The following is a 19704-nucleotide window of genomic DNA, read 5'->3' on the forward strand; positions in this document are numbered from 1 at the left end:
AGTTGTGTTTATGAATTATACAGACTGCAAGTGTTTAAGAATGAAAATAACAACGGCTCTTGTCTCCGTGAATACAGTAAGAAACTATGGTAACTTTAACTACATTTAACAGTACATTAGCAACATGCTAACGAAACATTTAGAAAGACAGTTTACAAATATCACTAAAAATATCATGTTATCATGGATCATGTCAGTTATTATTGCTCCATCTGCCATTTTTTGCTATTGTCCTTGCTTGCTTACCTAGTCTGTTGATTCAGCTGTGCAGATCCAGATGTTCTGCCCTTGTCTAATGCCTTCCATAATGTTGGGAACATGGGCGGGTATATGCAAATATTGGGGGCGTACACCCCGACTGTTACGTAACAGTTTGTGTTATGTTGAGATTCACCTGTTTTTCTGAGGTCTTTTAAAGAAATGAGATTTATATACGAAGGAAGAAACAATGGAGTTTGAGACTCACTGTATGTCATTTCCATGTACTGAACTCTTGTTATTTAACTATGCCGAGGTAAATTCAATTTTTGAATCTAGGGCACCTTTAATGTAAAAGGAAGCTGATGTGCATTCTAACAAGCAACTAATTTGGATAATAATGTATCTAGAAAATATAATAATATTCACTCGTCCCTTTTCTTAAACGGTGGTTAAAAGGGTTGAAATGTGATGTTTATCATTTTATAAAAACTTTTTGTTTTGAGGATGTTACCATAGACATGGAGTTTTTCTAAAGCATTGCCACCTGAACATGCAGTTCTATTTTAATATTTTAAAATTTCAACTGGTGATTCTTCCCCCAGAATTTAAAGAGTAGTCTATTAATGGTTGTTCTCACTCTCACAACCTGTTTCATCACATGAGGCTATGATGCTGTTTTTAGTCAATAAGCTGCAAGATTGAGGACATTGAGAAGCACATTTATTTTTTATTTTTTTTAAAAAAAAGAAAAGAGTGTTCACAATTCTCCCATTATTCTGCATAGACAACTAAAAAAAACAAAAACAAAAAAAATACATGTAATTTACTAGAGATTCTGACATAATGTTAGTTGCTGCAGTCTATTTACAAAAACCATTAATTATTTTGAATGAATTATTATTTTTTAAAATCAGTTTGAATAAATTATTTATTGACTCAATTACTGTATAAAGATGTCACTTGTTTCATAGATGAATCAACGTTTTTGAACAATTCTATGTAATGAATGATTCAATGACAAATACATTTTAACAATCATTTGTCGCCACCTACTGGTGTAACGAAGTTACTTTCAAAGAGTGATTTACTCTATTTTGTTCACTTCCGATTGGGATGGGGGACTGGTTGTCTTCCTTGGTTGTGAAGAGTTTGGATTTGCTTCCTCGTGAGGTTTATTTATTTGTTTGTTGCATTATTTTTGCAAAATTGTCCACACATGCAAAGTTGGTTGATAACACAACTACAATAGAGTAACAGCCTTTAGTTAGCAATTACTTGTTTACAAAGTGCCATGGAAGTCAAACTATATTTACTTAAAATGCTGTTATACTGAACATGTTAATTCTTGGAATACAACCATTTTTTTTTTTTTTTTCTAATGGGCATATCTGTCAAATAGCAGAACACATTTGACACATGAGGAAACTAATGTTTAGGCAATAATTCAAGAAGATCCATGATTCTAGCTTGGCCTTATGAAAAAGTAGTTCTACCAGAAAGACTTGGGAGGCAAGATAACGTAACAACGATATTTATTACCAAACAGCATGCAGAATATAAAAGGTTAACGTTCTTTGGCGTAGGCCACGTTCGTAGCTCACGTCCTGAGGGTTGCAGACTTTGCGTTTCCTGCCTGAAGCTGAAGGCAGGGGCGTAGCCGACTCCCAGGAAGTATGGACAGGGACCATCCTGGTGGTGGGGAGGATGGAGGTGAAGGTTGGCGTCAGCATGTGCGAACTCAGACGTGGTGTAAGTACCGATTTTTTATACTCCAAGTGTTAGATAATGATTGGTTAGATCTGAACTAATAAGTGACGTAACATTTGAGTCTTCCCGGCAGAACTTGCGTTAGAGCTTCATTTCTTGTAACTGTTTAATCATAGCATTTGTTACAATAAGGATATAATTACAGGTAGACAATTGATGGCTCCTCATTGCACGCTTAGGGCAATTTTTTTCTCTCTTTTTTAAATCTATTCCCTTAAAAGTTAAAATCTACCACAATAAATACAATAGAACGTGATTCATGTTTTCCCCTCTTTTCCTAAGTCTTTTCAGTGGCTGTCTTTAGATCATGTTTGACTTTCTCCATAGCGTTTTACTATATGATGTTTTATAAACGTAGTTCAGGAGGAACAAGTCAAATAAGATACCCAATCATTACATCATCTTAATCATTACGTCATCTCAACCAGCTGTCAAAAATCTGTAATCAACGTATCTACCCAATCGGCATGAGTTCAGGCCTGTATATAATCACAGTCAAACTCACCCAAGGATCCTCGACAGTTTCCAGAATCCCTCCACCACCCCGTCTCCTCACACTCTCTGGATTACTTCATATAATCTAAAAGGAGGGGGGGGGTACTCTGTGTTCGGGCCGATTACCAAGCTCGGAGCCCTCTCCCCGGACAGCACGCCAAATATGTTTACCAATTAATTTAACTGACTTATTTGTAAGTGTGAACTCGTGAAATTTCCAATAGAATTCAAATGGGTTTCACATTTTATCATAGGAACAGCTCGCGCATATCTACACACTTTTGGAGCGCGCTGGTGGACGCGTCAGCTGAGCTTTTATAAGCCACTCATGCTTATAAAAGCTCAGAACGTGCGATTTATACAATTAATTAACAGCCTGATTCTATCTTTCAATGTGGTGGTTAGAGTACTTAGACTGGGTAATTCTGATCTGCTGCCGATTTGATTTCGCCCGGCAACTCAGTCTGGAAACCCGTACATTCATTTCTGCTGCATCTGTTACGCTTTTGCAGGAACCAATCACAGACTGGCTTATCCACCTTGCTCGCTATTGGCAGGTACAGAGCTCTTTCTATGGCTTTGGGCGGGTATAACACGATTGCGTCTCTCGCACGACCGTCAATCCAATTCCTTTTAACCTCTCAACAATGCTAAATGACTTCTTTAGTTTAGAAAAAGAAATCGCTCGACTGGGTGTTAATAACACTCACTTTCATGTTTTTTTGCACAACCTGCAAAAATCGCTCGATGCCATTGCTGCTTCTGCAAACCGCTGATCAATGCTACAAACCAATACAAACTAAGCCTGTCTGGAGTTTTCGCATCGCTCTGCAAAAGTACGTCACCCGGATCGTTGATCTGATTGGTTGAACGACTATCAAATTGCGTAAATAATGCTCGTTGATCACGCCTCTTGTGCAGTAGGAAATACATAGCAAACTCCCCAGACCAATGTTCAATTTTAAATTGAGCTTGGTCTGGTGATAGCCAGACAATAGAGTACTGGCAACATGGGAGAAGTGCCGGTACGCAAGACAAAGCGTGGGTAGGCTACAGATTAAAGAAGTGCCCACTTCTAGCACTGAGTAAGATCACGTGGGTGTTTGTTTGAATCCAGATGGAACGCCGCCCCCCTCGAAATTCACTCCTGAGACGCCGTCCCCCCTTGTGACCCCCCATTTCCACCCCTGATTATGACACAAAAAGTCGAATTTATAAAAAGTCGAAGTCATTTATAAGATAAAAAGTTTATTATGACAAAATAAATAGTTTATCTCATAAGTAGGGTAGGGTGTCTTTTTTTTTTTTTTCTGTGAATAAAAAGTTAAATGTGTCCAGAATAGCTATCATAGTTTTATTGACAATGACATAAATTATAAACCAAGTATGAAAAATGTCCAGAATTTTCAAGTTTTAAGATTTTTAACAAAAATGATATTTGTAACAAGGGGGCATTTTGCCCCACAGGTGGGGTAAAATGCCCCCATGGGTGGGGTAAAATGCCTCCACAAAGCAAGTTGATTTATACATTTACAGCAAAATCAGAGTACAGGCAGTTTTTAGATTTAAAATTAAAAGTAATATAATCATTAATTATGATTTGCAAAATTATAATATCTCATTTAAAAAATATTGTTAGCTGACGCTAACTGGCTATCTAACTAGCTATACCTGATGCTAACTTGAGGTAATTTTTAAATATAAAGTCCACTTTTTTTTCCAACCACCTAGTTAGATACATTTAATTGAAAAACAAAGGATTTGATGTTTAGAACAGAGTAACTACAGTAGGAAGGGGGGCGTTTTACCCTACAGACTATGTTTTAATTTTTTTTTTTTTTTTTTTGTCATTTTGAAAATATAATTATTTTCCTTAAATAACATGTACTCCCTATTTTCAGGCTTTATTATTCTCATACCATATATAATTGTGATGTTCTACAAAACAACAAGCTTTAAAACAATTTTTTTCTGACTGCTGAAAATTAGATCATTTACAGTGAAATCCGTTTTCTTTCAGGTACGTCACCAGTGGAAGCATCACTGTATTTACTTCTACATCACTCTTGTCAAAGTAGTCCATACTTGCAACAAAAATGTATCTTGACTTTATCTAGTGGTTATTTTGGGAAAAACAGTAGGGGGCATTTTACCCCAAGGGGGCGTTTTCCCCCACTCTACCCTATGACTTTGTGTCAATTGTTTTTTGTCATAATGTCAACATTTTATCTTATTGTGACTCAATTGAAGACACCTTTATTTATATAGCACTTCATAGGATACAATACAGAAGATTGTTTCTAGGCAGCTTTACAGTGTTAAACAGGAAAATGATTCAATAATGCAAATTTCATCAAATATTAAACTGTACTGCAGTTCGTATATAGTCTACGGGAAGAAGAAAGTGGGAACTGGCGAATGTTCAACACACTTTAATGCAAAATAAACAAATACAAAACGAAAGTAAACATAATATAATAAAAATAACATAAATCCAGGACTAGTCCTCTCTCGTCCTTCACTTTCATCGCTCCTCCTTTTATGCTTCTGGAGCTCCTCCGTGAGAGATACGAGACCTCACGCCATTCTCTCACCCCGCCCTGCTTGTCACAGAAACAAATTCAAATTCTGCTGTATAGCAACTCTAAAAAGACAATAGTGTCATTATTCAGCTCAAGTCAGTTCAGTGTTGATTCAGTTCGGTATAAGTTCATCAATTAAGAAACAAGTTCAATTCAGCTATAATCAGCTCTATAGAAGACAGTATACTTTATCATAATGGTCACACTTATCAAATTGTCATAATTATGATTTACCGAAGCATGATTTTTTTTTCTTATTAAACTAATCTCCATCTCTTTCTGGTTTATTGCTGCACTCTCCCTCTCACACACTATTGCCGTCCTGTTTGATCTTTCACTGGCTCCGCTTTTGCATAGAACTGTCAAGTGATACTATGCAGCTTTCCAATTTGCATATGTACACACACACACACACACACACACACACACACACAAACACACAGGTTTGCTGGAAGCACCTCTCATTCCCTGGAAGGCAAAAGCAGAATGTTTTTTTCATATTACACCAGATAAAGACTCTGTCCTGCACTTACCCTCAGAAAACCCTCAGTACTCCTGATGTTTCACAAGATTTTATTGCACATATTGAAAATAATTTGGCATTTAAGAATGAGTGGTTAAAAATAAATAGGCTAAGTAAATAACCAGTGTTGGGGGAAACACATTACAAGTAACTTGAGTTACATAATCAGATTACTTTTTCAATCTACAACTAAATATCGAAGTTACTTTTTCAAATAAGTAACACAAGTTACTTTTTCACATTTATTGACTGACAGCTTTCCTGTCCCCATGTTGAGAGAAATAAAGTGCAGAGGCGTTTTGTGTGTAAACATGATGCTAACTGTAGTTCTAGACTGAATGTGAACAGACATTTACTCATCTCACTTGCACAAAAACATTCAGTATTCCTCGAATAAAAACTGTGAAATGCAATCTCTGAATTCTACGCAAACCTGTAAAAATTAACTATAAATTAAATGACACAAATATACTGTAATGTATATAAATGTATTTAATCTCACTTTATTAACCAATGTCTTTGCTGCTGATCTTCAATGATCTAATTCAACCATACTAATAAGCAGAAATGACTTTAGATTAGATTTAGAAATAAGAGTGTTGAACTTCCTTCTCTTGTATCCTATTCTTCTTTATTCCAGAATGGCAGCACAGCTGAAAGGTTTGTTTGAGCTGCGCCATCTACTGTACAGGTGTATATATGCATTTCCCTCTGCTTTAAGCTTATTATAAGAAAATGATATAGGATATTTAGTCTTGTTTCCTGGGGGGGATCTAAATTAAGTGCATTTTACTTAAGTAAAATTAATATCTGCCAGTGTGGTAATAAAAGTAATCTTAATGCATACGGAAAGTGTCGGAATGTCTACCCAGGTGAAAAAATTGCAGTAAAATACACTATTTTAGTACACTTAGTACACTTCCATAATGTACTTAAAGTGCTCTATTTTCGTGCACTAATTTTTTACTTAATATACAAAAAATTCTTCTTTAGTACTTCTTAAGATAATCTTAAGAACATCTAAGTGTACTCAACTGTGCTATTTTGAGACACCATGAATTTGAACTAAAATGTGCTTTTAACATACTATCTCTGTATTAAAAAATATTTAGTTACCACTTGTAGTACACTTGAAGTACTAAAGTACAGCTTTTAGTATATTAAGTACAAAATAAGTACACAAAAATAGAAAACTTTAAGTACATTATGGAAGTGTACAGTGTACTAAAATAAAAAGTATTTAACTTTTTTTCACCTGGGGAAAATGTACTTATAATGAGTACATTAGTAATATATTTGTAAGAAAATCAATGTCATTTAAATTTAGGATTACTATATAAAAGTCTACTAAGATTGAACAAATTTTAAAGCATTGAAAGCACACTTTTAACAAATACACTAATAAAACTCCTCTGTATATTTTTATTTCATTGCACTAAAAATCAATTTAAGTAGTAGTGGTATTTAGTATACTTTTCCAAGTGCAGTGAAGTACTACTGAAGGACAAATATACATTGAATTAGAGTATTTATAGTGTATAACTTTGATACTTTTATTTAGCACCAAAATAAAGAATGTACTACAAATGTACTTGCTTGTATTTAAGTATTTTTTAATGCACTCAAGTATACTTTTTTTTTTTTTTTTCACCTGGGTACTACTAAATGCAAATTTACAGTAGCTCCGCCCACCAATGTCAGATCAGGTTAAAGTTGACATATGTTGCTATGGCTGCAGTGGTGTAGGCAATAGTGTGTTGGGTGTGGAGAATTAACTTGTGATGCGATTGACTGGGTTTGAATCTGCCTTTTGCTGAGCTCGCTATTCTCCCTTTTCCCATCATATATCACATCAGAAAAGCATTTATTTTCAATAAACATGAAGAAAATTTTCTAAAAGTGGAATTGCCTAACGAGTGTTTAATAACGATAAAATCATTTGCACTCTTATTAATGCATCCTGCATTATTTTTTTTTTCTTCTTCTTTGCATGTGGGATACCATGAAAATGAATATTAGTTCAATAACTTACCATTCTACCAGTTTTCACCTTTGATATTATAACAGTGATAAGAATTAAACTTGCATTGACTCAGAAGTATGCGGATGTCCTTTTGTCACGTGCTGTTGCCATGGTGAATCATAATATCAGAGCTCCATTGATGATGGCTTTTCATAGTCATGGTGCACGCGCTTAACTCCGAGTCAACCTACTCAGAGTCGATTGAACTAACTCAATTCAGCTGTTCTGACACTGAAAACTCAGAGTTTCCTATCTCAGAGTAAGTCAACTCACAGTTCAAGTTTCAACTCAGAGTTGGTTGAACCTCCTTTCTGAAATGGGGCCCTGAATGTCTGTTCACATAAAATTATTATTTTTGTATATGGAGTGGCGGCGGCCATCTTGACCGAGGGCTCAGGCGTGGCGGCGGCCATCTTGCGACGAGGCTTAGGGATGGTGGCCATCTTTGGCCCTGTCCCAAATGGCGCACTTCATGTGGACTTTCGGTCTCATGGACTTAAATTGCGCGTGCTCGCCGAGTCTACGAGTCTGTAGGCCGTCCAATTCAGCAGGTCGTCCCATTTAATGCTCTGAAGCCCTTTGTACACTTGAAGCGTTCTTCCGCGAAGCCCGCATAGATGCAGGCTCCGCACTCTTTAACTACCCAGGAATCCTTGCGAAATGCCAATCAGACAACGGATGGGATTTCGCTCAAGAGCAATTGATGATATGGCTGAGAAGAAAATATTTAAGTGTAGGTATCATTACAGTGTACATTTTACCAGTTGTTACCTACAGTTTATACAAACATTATGGTCATCGACCAGTGGTTGATATCTCATACATAATAATAGCGCATTGAATAATACGATTGCATTATGATTCATTAAATAAATAGAACCGAATGTCAGGGCTTTACTGAGTCATATGTAAGCCTAGTATTTATATTTAAACCTGTAAATTTATCTGAAACTCACTTACATGTTTATTATGTGTTAAAATTGTAATCTTAGTTCAAATGGAACATTATGTATTATTACAACTGTATACATTATTTAAAGGTGCCCTAGAACTTTTTAAAAAAAGATGTAATATAAGTCTAAGGTGTCCCCTGAATGTGTCTGTGAAGTTTCAGCTCAAAATACCCCATAGATTTTTTTAATTAATTTTTTTAACTGCCTATTTTGGGGCATAATTAGAAATGAGCTGATTCAGGGTGTGTGGCCCTTTAAATCTGCTGCTCCACGCTCCAAGAGCTCGTGCTTGCCTTGAACAACATAAAAAAGTTCAAACAGCTAATATAACCCTCAGAATGGATCTTTACAAAGTGTTCGTCATGCAGCATGTCTAATCATGTAAGTAGTGTTTATTTTGATGTTTACATTGATTCTGAATGAGTTTGAGGCTGTGCTCCGTGGCTAACGGCTAATGCTACACTGTTGGAGAGATTTATAAAGAATGAAGTTGTGTTTATGAATAATACAGACTGCAAGTGTTTAAGAATGAAAATAACGACGGCTCTTGTCTCCGTGAATACAGTAAGAAGCGATGGTGACTTTAATCACATTTAACAGTACATTAGCAACATGCTAACGAAACATTTAGAAAGACAGTTTACAAATATCACTAAAAATATCATGATATCATGGATCATGTCAGTTATTATCGCTCCATCTGCCATTTTTCGCTATTGTCCTTGCTTGCTTACCTAGTCTGATGATTCAGCTGTGCACAGATCCAGACGTTAATACTGGCTGCCCTTGTGTAATGCCTTGAACATGGGCTGGCATATGCAAATATTGGGGGCGTACATATTAATGATCCTGACTGTTACGTAACAGTCGGTGTTATGTTGAGATTCGCCTGTTCTTCGGAGGTCTTTTAAACAAATGAGATTTACATAAGAAGGAGGAAACAATGGAGTTTGAGACTCACTGTATGCTATTTCCATGTACTGAACTCTTGTTATTTAACTATGCCGAGGTAAATTCAATTTTTGAATCTAGGGCACCTTTAAATAAGCATGTATATATTGTATAATGCCCAGGTGGCAAAAGCAAAAGCAGGCTGTGTAGTTGACATGGAGATAATATTTTGCAAAAGAAAAGAAACCTGTTCTCGGTGCTAAATATTATCCCCGAACCTGCAGCTCCTGTCAAAAAACAACCAGACCGTTATTTCCGGCGTGACGATCGAGTCTGTCCCAAAAATACCTCTCAATGTGCCCTCGTACCAAGGGCCCTATAGGTCTGCACTACATGACATCACCAAAGTGCGGACTCTGAGGAAGTCCACAAGTCCGGAGTGTGTCATTTGGGACAGGGCGTTTATCACTGGACTGAGGACTTGGGGAAGTGCAGGAGGACAGAAATGGACAGATCCATTGGAGGGGTATAAGGAGGGAACCGGCTTAGGGTGAGCTGCTGACGCCATGTGTGTCTTTGATGGGGCTGGATGAGGAAGATACTTTCTTTCTTTAACTTCTTCAACTTCAAAATTAGAACCATTTAAATAGAAAATAAGATTAATAGACTCGACTAGAGAGAAATAACAAGCAGGTTCGCTATAGCGAATAGTATCCTCATCCAGACCCAAGCTAAAACACACAATGAAAGAGGCGTCAGACCAGCTCACCTGATGGGAGAGCTCAAGAAACTCCTCCACATACCTCTCCTAAGGACGGCCATTCTGCCTCAGTCCCCACAGGCAGTCCTCAGCCAGGATCATCTTGTTTGTTGGTCCTGTATTCTGTCACGGTTGGTGTTGTAGCATTCAGTGCACGACAAAGGAGATAACTTCAAATAACATTTATTGGAACACTAGGAACAAGGAACAGGAAAATCCCCAGGAAATAATAACTACAAACACAGTGTAACATAAACAATACAGGACAAAGACTGCACTGAAACTAAGGGCATATATATACAGTGAACTGAGGAGAACTGAAACAATTAACACTGGGAAACTGAAGACAGGGAAAAACATGAAAACAGATGAAAAACAAACTCTAAACGTGACATCTTCAGTGCTGAACCAAGTCACCAAAAAAAAAAGAAAAAAAAAAAGAAGAGATTTTAGAACACCCACACAGGGCCCTTCAGAAACTAACGTCATCAGCCATCAGCCATCATTTACCGCGTGTTCTAAAATGTGTGCAAGAGCTTGCTGTGAAGGGCCCTTCATGATGACCTTTACAAGAGTGCAGCCACTGGACACTTTCCACTAGACCTTCAAACACTTCCATAATTCTCCTCACAGGCTATGCATTTGAAATAAAATCCGTTTGCACAAAATAATGAAGCAATAACATATGCTTACATAATAATAACAACATTGTAAACTCTCTAATGTCGTCTGCATCTTGGTTGTACATCCATATTTCCTCAGAGACATCCTTTAAAGGTGTTTTCCCAAATAGGCTTAAGGATGACTACTTTTAAATAATTGTGGACTTAAATAAACAGCGTTTCACAGAACCCATATCACATTTATCAACCTTCTCTCGCTCTCTTCCCTAATCCACATATTTGCATATCCTGTTGTTGTAAAACCAGAAACTCACTCAATGTTTAACTTCGGTATCACAAGGTAAGACGAAGGCGGTGCCTCTAGAATTCCAGCTGTAACAATATTTAAACAAACCAGGCAAAGGACAGACAAAAAGTACGTTCTCACAATCATACGCTCACGCACGCACACTCACAAATGATGTCATTGCGCACTCTAGTGGCTATATGGTCTCACTACAACATCCTTCTTCATAATTTGCATGTAGGGCAGACGGGGCTAGTTGTCACACTTTTTACTCTAGTGAATATTTTTCAAGGTAGAATTATTTTATTGATAGTCAATTTCTGTACCTTAAAATCGTCTATATATATATTTTTTTTTTTTTTTTTTTTTTTTAAATCTTTAAAAAATGTATATTGCTAAAATAAACTAACAGTAAACAATTATATATCACAAAGCTATTTACTGAACAACAAAAATTTTAAAAGGTAAAATACAAATATACCATATTGTTTTGACCAACAAAGTCTATATTTAATAAATTCTGTAAGTTAAAATTACATATAGTTTAACTCCATTCTTTAAACAGGGGAGTCATGTCCGAATGTACACCGGGCTTTATTGTGCTATAGCAATATATAACCAAATATCTGTCTGGTTGGATACTCTTGCATCAGTTTTTTTATAATCAGAAATAAACTAAAACAAAACTGAAAGACAGAAATGCACAACTACAGAGTCAATTAAATCTCATTTATTGAAATATAAATCTTTTGAATGTACATGGTCATAATGCATATTATAGCAAAAGAATAACATCTGTTAAAGGGAATAACTACCTAGAATTACACATATTGTACCATAGAATATACTTCATACCTCTCCTTTGTTTCCCCTCTTCTTGCACAAGAACATTCACTCTACTGTCTCTTTAAGAATCATTTGCCTTCCTTTTTCAGCATAGACAAATTTTGAACGTCTACACACTCACACACACTAAAAGCAGAATAAGAAATGCTAGAATAAAATTTTCAAAAGAAGAGTTTTAAAAAGTGCAACAGTTTTTTTTTTTTATTATATCTCTCTCCTCTCGACGTGCCACAGTAGAGGGTGAAGATGGGGCAGGCAGTGATATGCTGAAGTCCTGTTATACAATGATACACATTTACAACAAACAGTGATGTATAACATCAAAGTAGAAAATCTAAATGACGTGTCTCTAAGATGCTTCAAGACTACAGGATTTGGCTATGTGTAAATCTACACTATGATTTTCAATTGCTTTGTTCTTGGGGGGGACACACAAATCTTCACAAGCAGCAAACTAGCACTTCTGGCAGGGCATGATTATCTCTGTTTCCCTTTGGTTGATATGAAATCCAATTAACAAGAAGGTAGAACTTGGAGCAGAACCCAAGAAAACTGAAAATGTAACAACTTGATTTCGCAAAGTCTTTCCTCATTACTATACTGCAGTACAAGCTTCAAATCTATGTAAAAGCCCAAAAAGATGATGTGAAACTTCATGAGAAAAGCCATTTCATTTGGATAATCTTTTTCAAGAGATTAGCTTTGAATATCAGTAATGCCTCAGACTAACATACTAGTTAAGAAATCAGAAAATTCTTCACTTTAGTTAGGTAAAAACTTTGGCCACACATAAAGATGTCATAAATAGTGTCATATCAGCATCTTATAAAGGTTGATGTCACAAAAATACATGCGACTCGCAGGTCAAAACACAGTTGCCATTTTCTTCATTTAGGATTACATAATTTCCAAACCCAGTATTCACAAATAATATATCCATACTATCCAAACAGTACAAAAATAAAATTCAAACAGCGACACTTATTGAGACATTGACGATATATGATCAGTTACATTAAACCTATGTCTTATAGGGTTTGTGCTGTTTAGTTGGTGTACTTCTCCTCAAATTACATAAGGTCCTGTGGGAGTGAGAGGAAAAAACAGTCCTGATTCAAAATAGTTGAACGTTGACTCAGTTACGCTGTTTTTTAAAGGTGCAGTGTGTAAATGTTAGCGAAATCTAGCGGTGAGGTTGTGAATTGCAATATTGAGAAACTATGGTGGCCAGCACAGGACAAAGATGTCATCGTCTGAGACAGCAGAGAGTAGCTAGTCAAGCAAACGTGCTCTGTTTGTCCATTTAGGGTTACTGTAGAAACATGCCAGTGCAAAAAGGCGACTTAACATGTAAGAAGACCCGTGGTGTATGTAGATAGAAATGGCTCATTCTAAGGTAATAAAAACATAATGGTTCATTATGTAAGGTCGTTATACACCACTGAAAACATAGTTATGTGTATTTATATTGCAATTCTGTCAATAGAGCCTCCTAAAATTTACACATTGCACTTTTAAATGTTTATAGTGGTTTTTTGTAGCTCAGATGGATTCATTTGAAAGGTAGCAGTTGTGAAACCACCAGGTCACTGATATAATTTTAAATGACATGCTTATATTGCTGATCGGAATGCCCGTCAAAATAAAGATCATATAATTCACCGACACACGCACAAACAAACACAATCACATTACAAACATAAGTGAAATGATATACAGAAACAAATATCTACTCCACTTCCCCTTCTCATTGGTCTTAGCTTCATTTGAGTCACTTAACCACTTACTGAGTCTCATCAAGAGAGCTCATAAAGTCCTGTGGTGCACTGCTCATTCCTCCAGACCTGTAGAGGGCGATGTCTAATCCAAAAACATCAATGACATTCACGCATCAAAGTTTTGTTTTTTGTTTTCTTCTGAAGGCTCCAGGAGAGTGTAGTGAGGAAAATATGATGGAAGGATGCAGAGAGAGATCCATGAACTTGTAATGAATCAGAGGAATGTTTGTCTGAAGATGTCTTTCTCTCTCTTTTTGCATCTTTCTCTTACAGGAAACTGTCCTCCACCAGGTCTCCTGAGTCCAAGCACATCTCGTCCAGCAAGGTGATGTCCTCCAGGGTCTCTCCTTCACGCTTGGTCATGGAGCTGCTAGAGCCTGTCTCTATTGCGCTTTCCTCTGACGTCTGAGAGCTACAGAGAAAAAGAGAGGACGATTCAGTCATTTTTATATTGTACTGAGTAATGGAAACATTTTTTGATACTATTTATGATATGAGATTGTCAATAGTAATTTTTTGTGTCAAATGATCTTTCAGATATTCTAATATGCTGATTTGGTTGAAAACTTAATATTATTGTGGAAACGGTAATACAGTTTTTGTAACATTATAAATGTCTTTACTGTCACTTTTGATCAATTTAATGCGTCCTTGTTGAATAAAAGTATTCATTTCATAAAAAAAAAAAAAAAAAACCCTTACTGACCCCAGACTTTTGAACTGTAGTGTATATGTCCAAAATTCTTAAGAATCATCATCCTAACCTAATACCCCAAAGTGAGAAAATGATGTAATTGGTGGGTACCTGTGGCGATTCCTCTTGCTGTAGTCTTCATTTGACAGCGGGTCGAGGTCCGGCAGAGGAATGATGTAACCGCTATCAGAGCTGAGTCTTTGTTCATCAAAGCCGCTCTCGCGGTCCTTCAGTTTGCCCTGGTTCTTGTAGAGCACGCCCATGTATGCATCATCATCATTGTCAATACACTGCACCCGAGTAACAGCAGGATGATCGCTCTTCAGGAAGTCATGATTCACGCGTTCATAACACTGGGAAGGGAAATATAAATACAATATAAAAAGTTATAAATGAATAATATTCAAATATGTAAAAAAATCATATAAAAAATGCAATATATAAAAATAATACAAATAAAATATAAAAGAGTATTACAGCAATAACAAGTAGACATATAGCTGCAAGCAGCAATTACGGGGTCAAGCCGAATAAGGGGAGAAAAGGAAATATTTGTGGACATCTGTGATCATGAGGTTCAAAGCTGTTTAAATTACATCAGTTAAAGCACTTCTAACATAATAACATGGTTCATAACTTCTGAGCAGTAGGTGGCGCTATGACGAAACTCTGCATGCACCCTCAAATCATGCCTGTGATGACATCAATACACAAAGCTTTTGCAAAGATACAGCCTCATATCCATTTTGATGTGCTCGCAGTCAAATTTGTTGACGCAGTATAAAACAACATTTTGGTCTATCAAAAATCTTTTAATAATTTTTTGTCATGAGTGTCTGTAGATGCTACATGCCAAATTTCATACAAATCGGACAAATTTTGTACAAGTTTCGTAACGATGTATTCATGCATTGGTAAAACAGCATTTTATGACAAAATTCAAAATGGCCCACGCCCAAAATGGCCGTCCAAAGAAAACTGGATATCCTCATGACTTTAGGACAAGACATTATAAAGTTATAAGCAAAAATAGCCATTTTTCCTATCTCGTCACCAGTAGGTGGTGCTGTGATAATTCTGTGCATGTACCCCCAAGTCATGCCTGTAATGACATATACCAAGTGTGGTGTCAATACATCAAATCAATGTGAAGATACAGCATTGAATCCATTTTTGCGTGCTCGCCGTCAAATTCATTGACGAAAAAAACAACATTTTGTTTGAATGTTATGAGCATAAACATGAGTGAACCTTTGAACTGTTGGTGGCGCTAGAGGGCTTGAGGTAGAGACTCCAAAGGTGCGTCCCAATTTGCGTACTAATGCACTATATTACGTTTTTAAGTATAAATAGTGCGAGTAGTGCGTTCACACTGAAAATTCCAAAAAGAAAAAGTACACTTTAAATACCCGGATGATGCACTAAATTAATGGAAAAAACGAAGTGTGGAATGTTGGACACTTCGTGCACTCAACTGTCGCAGCTTTAATTACATGGCGGAGGAGAAGGGGCTGTCAGACTCTGATGTTAAAGGACAAAATAACCTTATACAATTCACGCACTACATGGATGAGTACATAGTGCATAAGTACATAGTGTATAGTGTGTCATTTAGGACGCAACTCAAAATTGCTATGGTAACATTTCAGACTGTCCTCTATCTGTGTGCCAAATTTCACAACTTTTTACCATACGGTTCTATGGGCTGCCATAGACTCATGAACAGAATAATAATAATAAGAAGAAAACTAACGATTTCACTAGGGGTCTTTGCCCCTTCGAGGCTTGACCCTTAAAAAGGAGCATAGAATAGAAAAGTGATTATGTTTATGTGACATAAACATTGTAGTTAATCTCAAATTAAGCTTGCCATTCTCTCTTATTATGCACCGTGCTGAAGGAAATAAGGGAGAAATTGAATCATTTCTGGTAGTTGTAAATAGCACTTCAACGCCACCATAAACACGGCTCAACCCCGATGTTCTGCCCCATTTCTGCAAGCGTTCTGTGGTTACTTGAGGGCTTACAGGCCTATTTACGAACCGCATTTCCCACCACACCCCAGCCCAAGGTGCTATAACAGGAGCTAGTTATTCCCTGGGCCATGTGACTCTGGGAAGCAGAGTTTTGAAGTACCACGTGTGGTGTCTGTTTAATAGGGCAATTATGGCTAGCTGGCGGACGCTAATGGATGCTCCTGGTCATTAGCACTGCTGGGTTTTGCCGTGTTGGGGCGTTAGCCAGCTGGAGCGCTGGTGTGCTAATCTCTGTTAGCGGTCTGGCGGTGTTGCCAATGATGACATAGACATGGCCAAGGCCTCAAAGCCTAGATTGACACACTGCATTTAAGCTACAGGAAGTGGGAAGCCATTTCCACCGTACTTTTATCTGGGCCATTTATTAGGTCATGGTGGGATATATTATTATAGTTTATAAAATGTCACTATTTTATTTTTATATTATAGTTTTCATTTTCAGTTTAGTTTTTTTTTTTTTTTATAGTTTTAATGGAATATAAATAGATAGAAAGATAGAAAGAAAGAAAAGGAATAAATGCTTTCTTTCTTTCTTTTTCTTTTTCTTTCTTTCTTTCTTTCTTTCTTTCTTTCTTTTTCTTTCTTTCTTTCTCACAATTGCAAATTTACATCCAGCAATTCTAACTTCTTTTCTCAGAATTGCGAGATATAAACACAATTTTGAGACAATTATGGGATATAAACATGCAATTTCGAGAAATAAAGTCAGAATTGCGAGATATAAACTTGCAAGATATGACTTATTTTCTCAGATTTGTGAGATATAAACTCGTAATTGTTATAAAGTCCAATTCTGTCCAATTCTGAGTTTATATCTCACAATTCTGACATTATAACTTGCAATTGCGAGTTTATATCACGCAGTTTCGATTGTGAGATAAAAAGTCGCAATAACTTTCAGTCTAATTTTAATCTTGTTTAATTTGGTGGTTCTTTTTTAGGCAAAATACATGGATCAGATGTCTTGGAAGAGATTAATTACTACATCAGATATTTTATTTTTTTATTTTATTAGTTTTTGTTCATATTTGTTCATTTTTTTTCAAAATCATTGTTATTTTATGTATGTTGCAGACTTACCCTCTTATATCCTGAGGGCAGCAGAGAGGCCACCATATCACTCAGGCAGTGGAAAGACGGTCTCTTCTCTGGTTCACTGTTCCAACATTTCATCATAAGCTCATAGCTGCACATCGACAAACAACAGCACATTGGTTAGATATCTGCGCCAGCCAGCCAGAGTCAAGCGCAGCAAAACATTCGAGATGGAACGTACACATCACTGGAAGCATGCTCGGGTTTCGCCATCCGGTATCCGCTCTTGATCTTGTTGTAGAAGCTGGAATCCACAACCATACCAGGATAAGGCGTCCCTCCTACAGAAACGACAAAAACACATTTTGTACTGTGCATTTGTCATTTGTAAAGTATGGAAATAAATTCTAAGCAAATCTATGGTCATATTAAGCATACCAAGAGAGAATATCTCCCATAATAAGATGCCATAAGACCAGACGTCACTGAGTGTAGTGTAAAGGTTGTCAAAAATACTCTCAGGGGCCATCCACTTCACTGGAAGGAAGGTCTGTGTGTGAGAGACAAAAAAGTATTAGAAGACGATTGTTCCAGCTCTTTTTTGCCAAAATAGGACATGCTAAAACACTGGAAATATCCATAATCTAAAACAAACAATCAAAAACACCACATTAGGAATAAGACAACCACTCACACTTCCTTTGGAGACGTAGTTGTTATCGTGCATGATGTCTCTGGCCAGCCCAAAGTCACAGATCTTCACTATCTTGCCTTGAGACAGCAGGACATTACGTGCAGCCAAGTCTCTGTGTACACACTGAGGGAAAAACAGAATAAACAAATGAGTGTGTATGGAACAGAGAGTTACAGTTCAGTTTTAGTGGGTTGTATTATATAGAAAAAATATTTATTTGAGATGGTCAAACATATTTATTTATCTTTTCCCATTTTTCTTCATCCCATGTAGTCTAACGCAGTCTTTGCCAACCTTTTCTTTTGTCATGTACCCTTACAGCCCCATCAAAAGGCTCAAAAATTTGTTTAGCTCTTTATACTATACTGATATTATATTTGATATAATTTAGTATTATCATTAATGTTAAGACATTTTTAAACCACAAAAGGATTAACAGACTCACCAAGTAGCACATTCATACATGAGCACCACACAAATATCTATACAAATATTGTAAAATTGCACACATTATATTTTTTTTTTTAATGATTTATCAGGATTTCTTTTAATTACAAGCAGTTTTATTTGAAATATTATTTTATTAAACAGTCCTAATATTTTATAAGTTTAACAAAGAAATATCCTTATAGAATATTCCTCTCTTTTCCTCAACTCCCTCAGTCTCACTCTCTATCTTTCTTCAAGGGTGGTCTAGAGTCCACCTTTGTGAGATGAGGTTACCAAATTTTAAACAAGAGGTCTAATTAATAGTTGCTATAACATGAAACGATAGCAGCATCATTTTCACTGCTGGGCCTCTCTCCTGAGAGGTTTCGGTTTACCAGGGAAGTTCTGCAAACCCTCATTCCTATGTATTTTAACTATACAGCCACAGCGTATACAGGCGACCATTTTCTCAAATATAGAAACCTGCCATCAAGTCGCCTCCTCCGCAAAGACATCCAGAATCACTTTAATGTAATGTCTCAATCAATGTTATGTCTAAACTGCATGTATAAGCAAGATCAAAAGTGTTTTGAAGCAAATGTTTACAGACTAAACTGACTAGGCAGTTATCCTGCACAAACAGGATTTAACTTACGTTCTTAGAGGCCAAAAACTCCATCCCTCGAGCCACCTGATAGGTGAAACTGAGGAGGTCCACTGTCGTCAGGCCTTCATTGGTGTCATCTGAGAGAAGGTTCTCAACTTCACTGTCTGTTGTTCACACAAACACATTTTGAATGAGAACTACATGCTTAAAATGATTTTGTGTGAGTGTAAAGTCTGAGGAATGGCGGGCAGATGTATGCATTAAGACGTTTGAGCTACAATTACCATCTGTAATTGCAGAGTGCACAGACTGCAGTGACATGGGTGGACCTCTCTGCTATCACTAGCTAAACATCAGTGTGTGTGTGTGTGTGTGTGTGTGTGTGTGTGTGTGTGTGTGTGTCCTACAAATACCAGCCAAACCAGACCACAACATGCCAAACCAACCAGAGTACGTGCAGTAAACGAGGGTTTGACCGAAA

General features: G+C 36.7%; 1 protein-coding gene across 1 annotated transcript in view; it reads right to left on the reverse strand.

The window, feature by feature from the left end:
- Positions 1–11825: 11825 nt before the first annotated feature.
- The window catches only part of pdgfra (platelet-derived growth factor receptor, alpha polypeptide), a 32002-nt gene continuing 24123 nt past the window's right edge, over positions 11826–19704 (reverse strand). Inside the window, exons 23-29 of the mRNA XM_067383671.1 lie at positions 19272–19387; positions 18188–18310; positions 17932–18043; positions 17735–17834; positions 17539–17644; positions 14534–14775; positions 11826–14140 (exon numbers count right to left, since the gene is read on the reverse strand). Coding sequence (XP_067239772.1) covers positions 13996–14140; positions 14534–14775; positions 17539–17644; positions 17735–17834; positions 17932–18043; positions 18188–18310; positions 19272–19387 — 944 coding nt within the window. The 3' untranslated portion in view covers positions 11826–13995. The remainder of the gene's footprint in view (positions 14141–14533; positions 14776–17538; positions 17645–17734; positions 17835–17931; positions 18044–18187; positions 18311–19271; positions 19388–19704) is intronic.

The sequence above is a fragment of the Chanodichthys erythropterus genome, chromosome 4 (genome assembly GCF_024489055.1).
Source record: "Chanodichthys erythropterus isolate Z2021 chromosome 4, ASM2448905v1, whole genome shotgun sequence".
Classification (NCBI taxonomy): Eukaryota; Metazoa; Chordata; class Actinopteri; order Cypriniformes; family Xenocyprididae; genus Chanodichthys; species Chanodichthys erythropterus.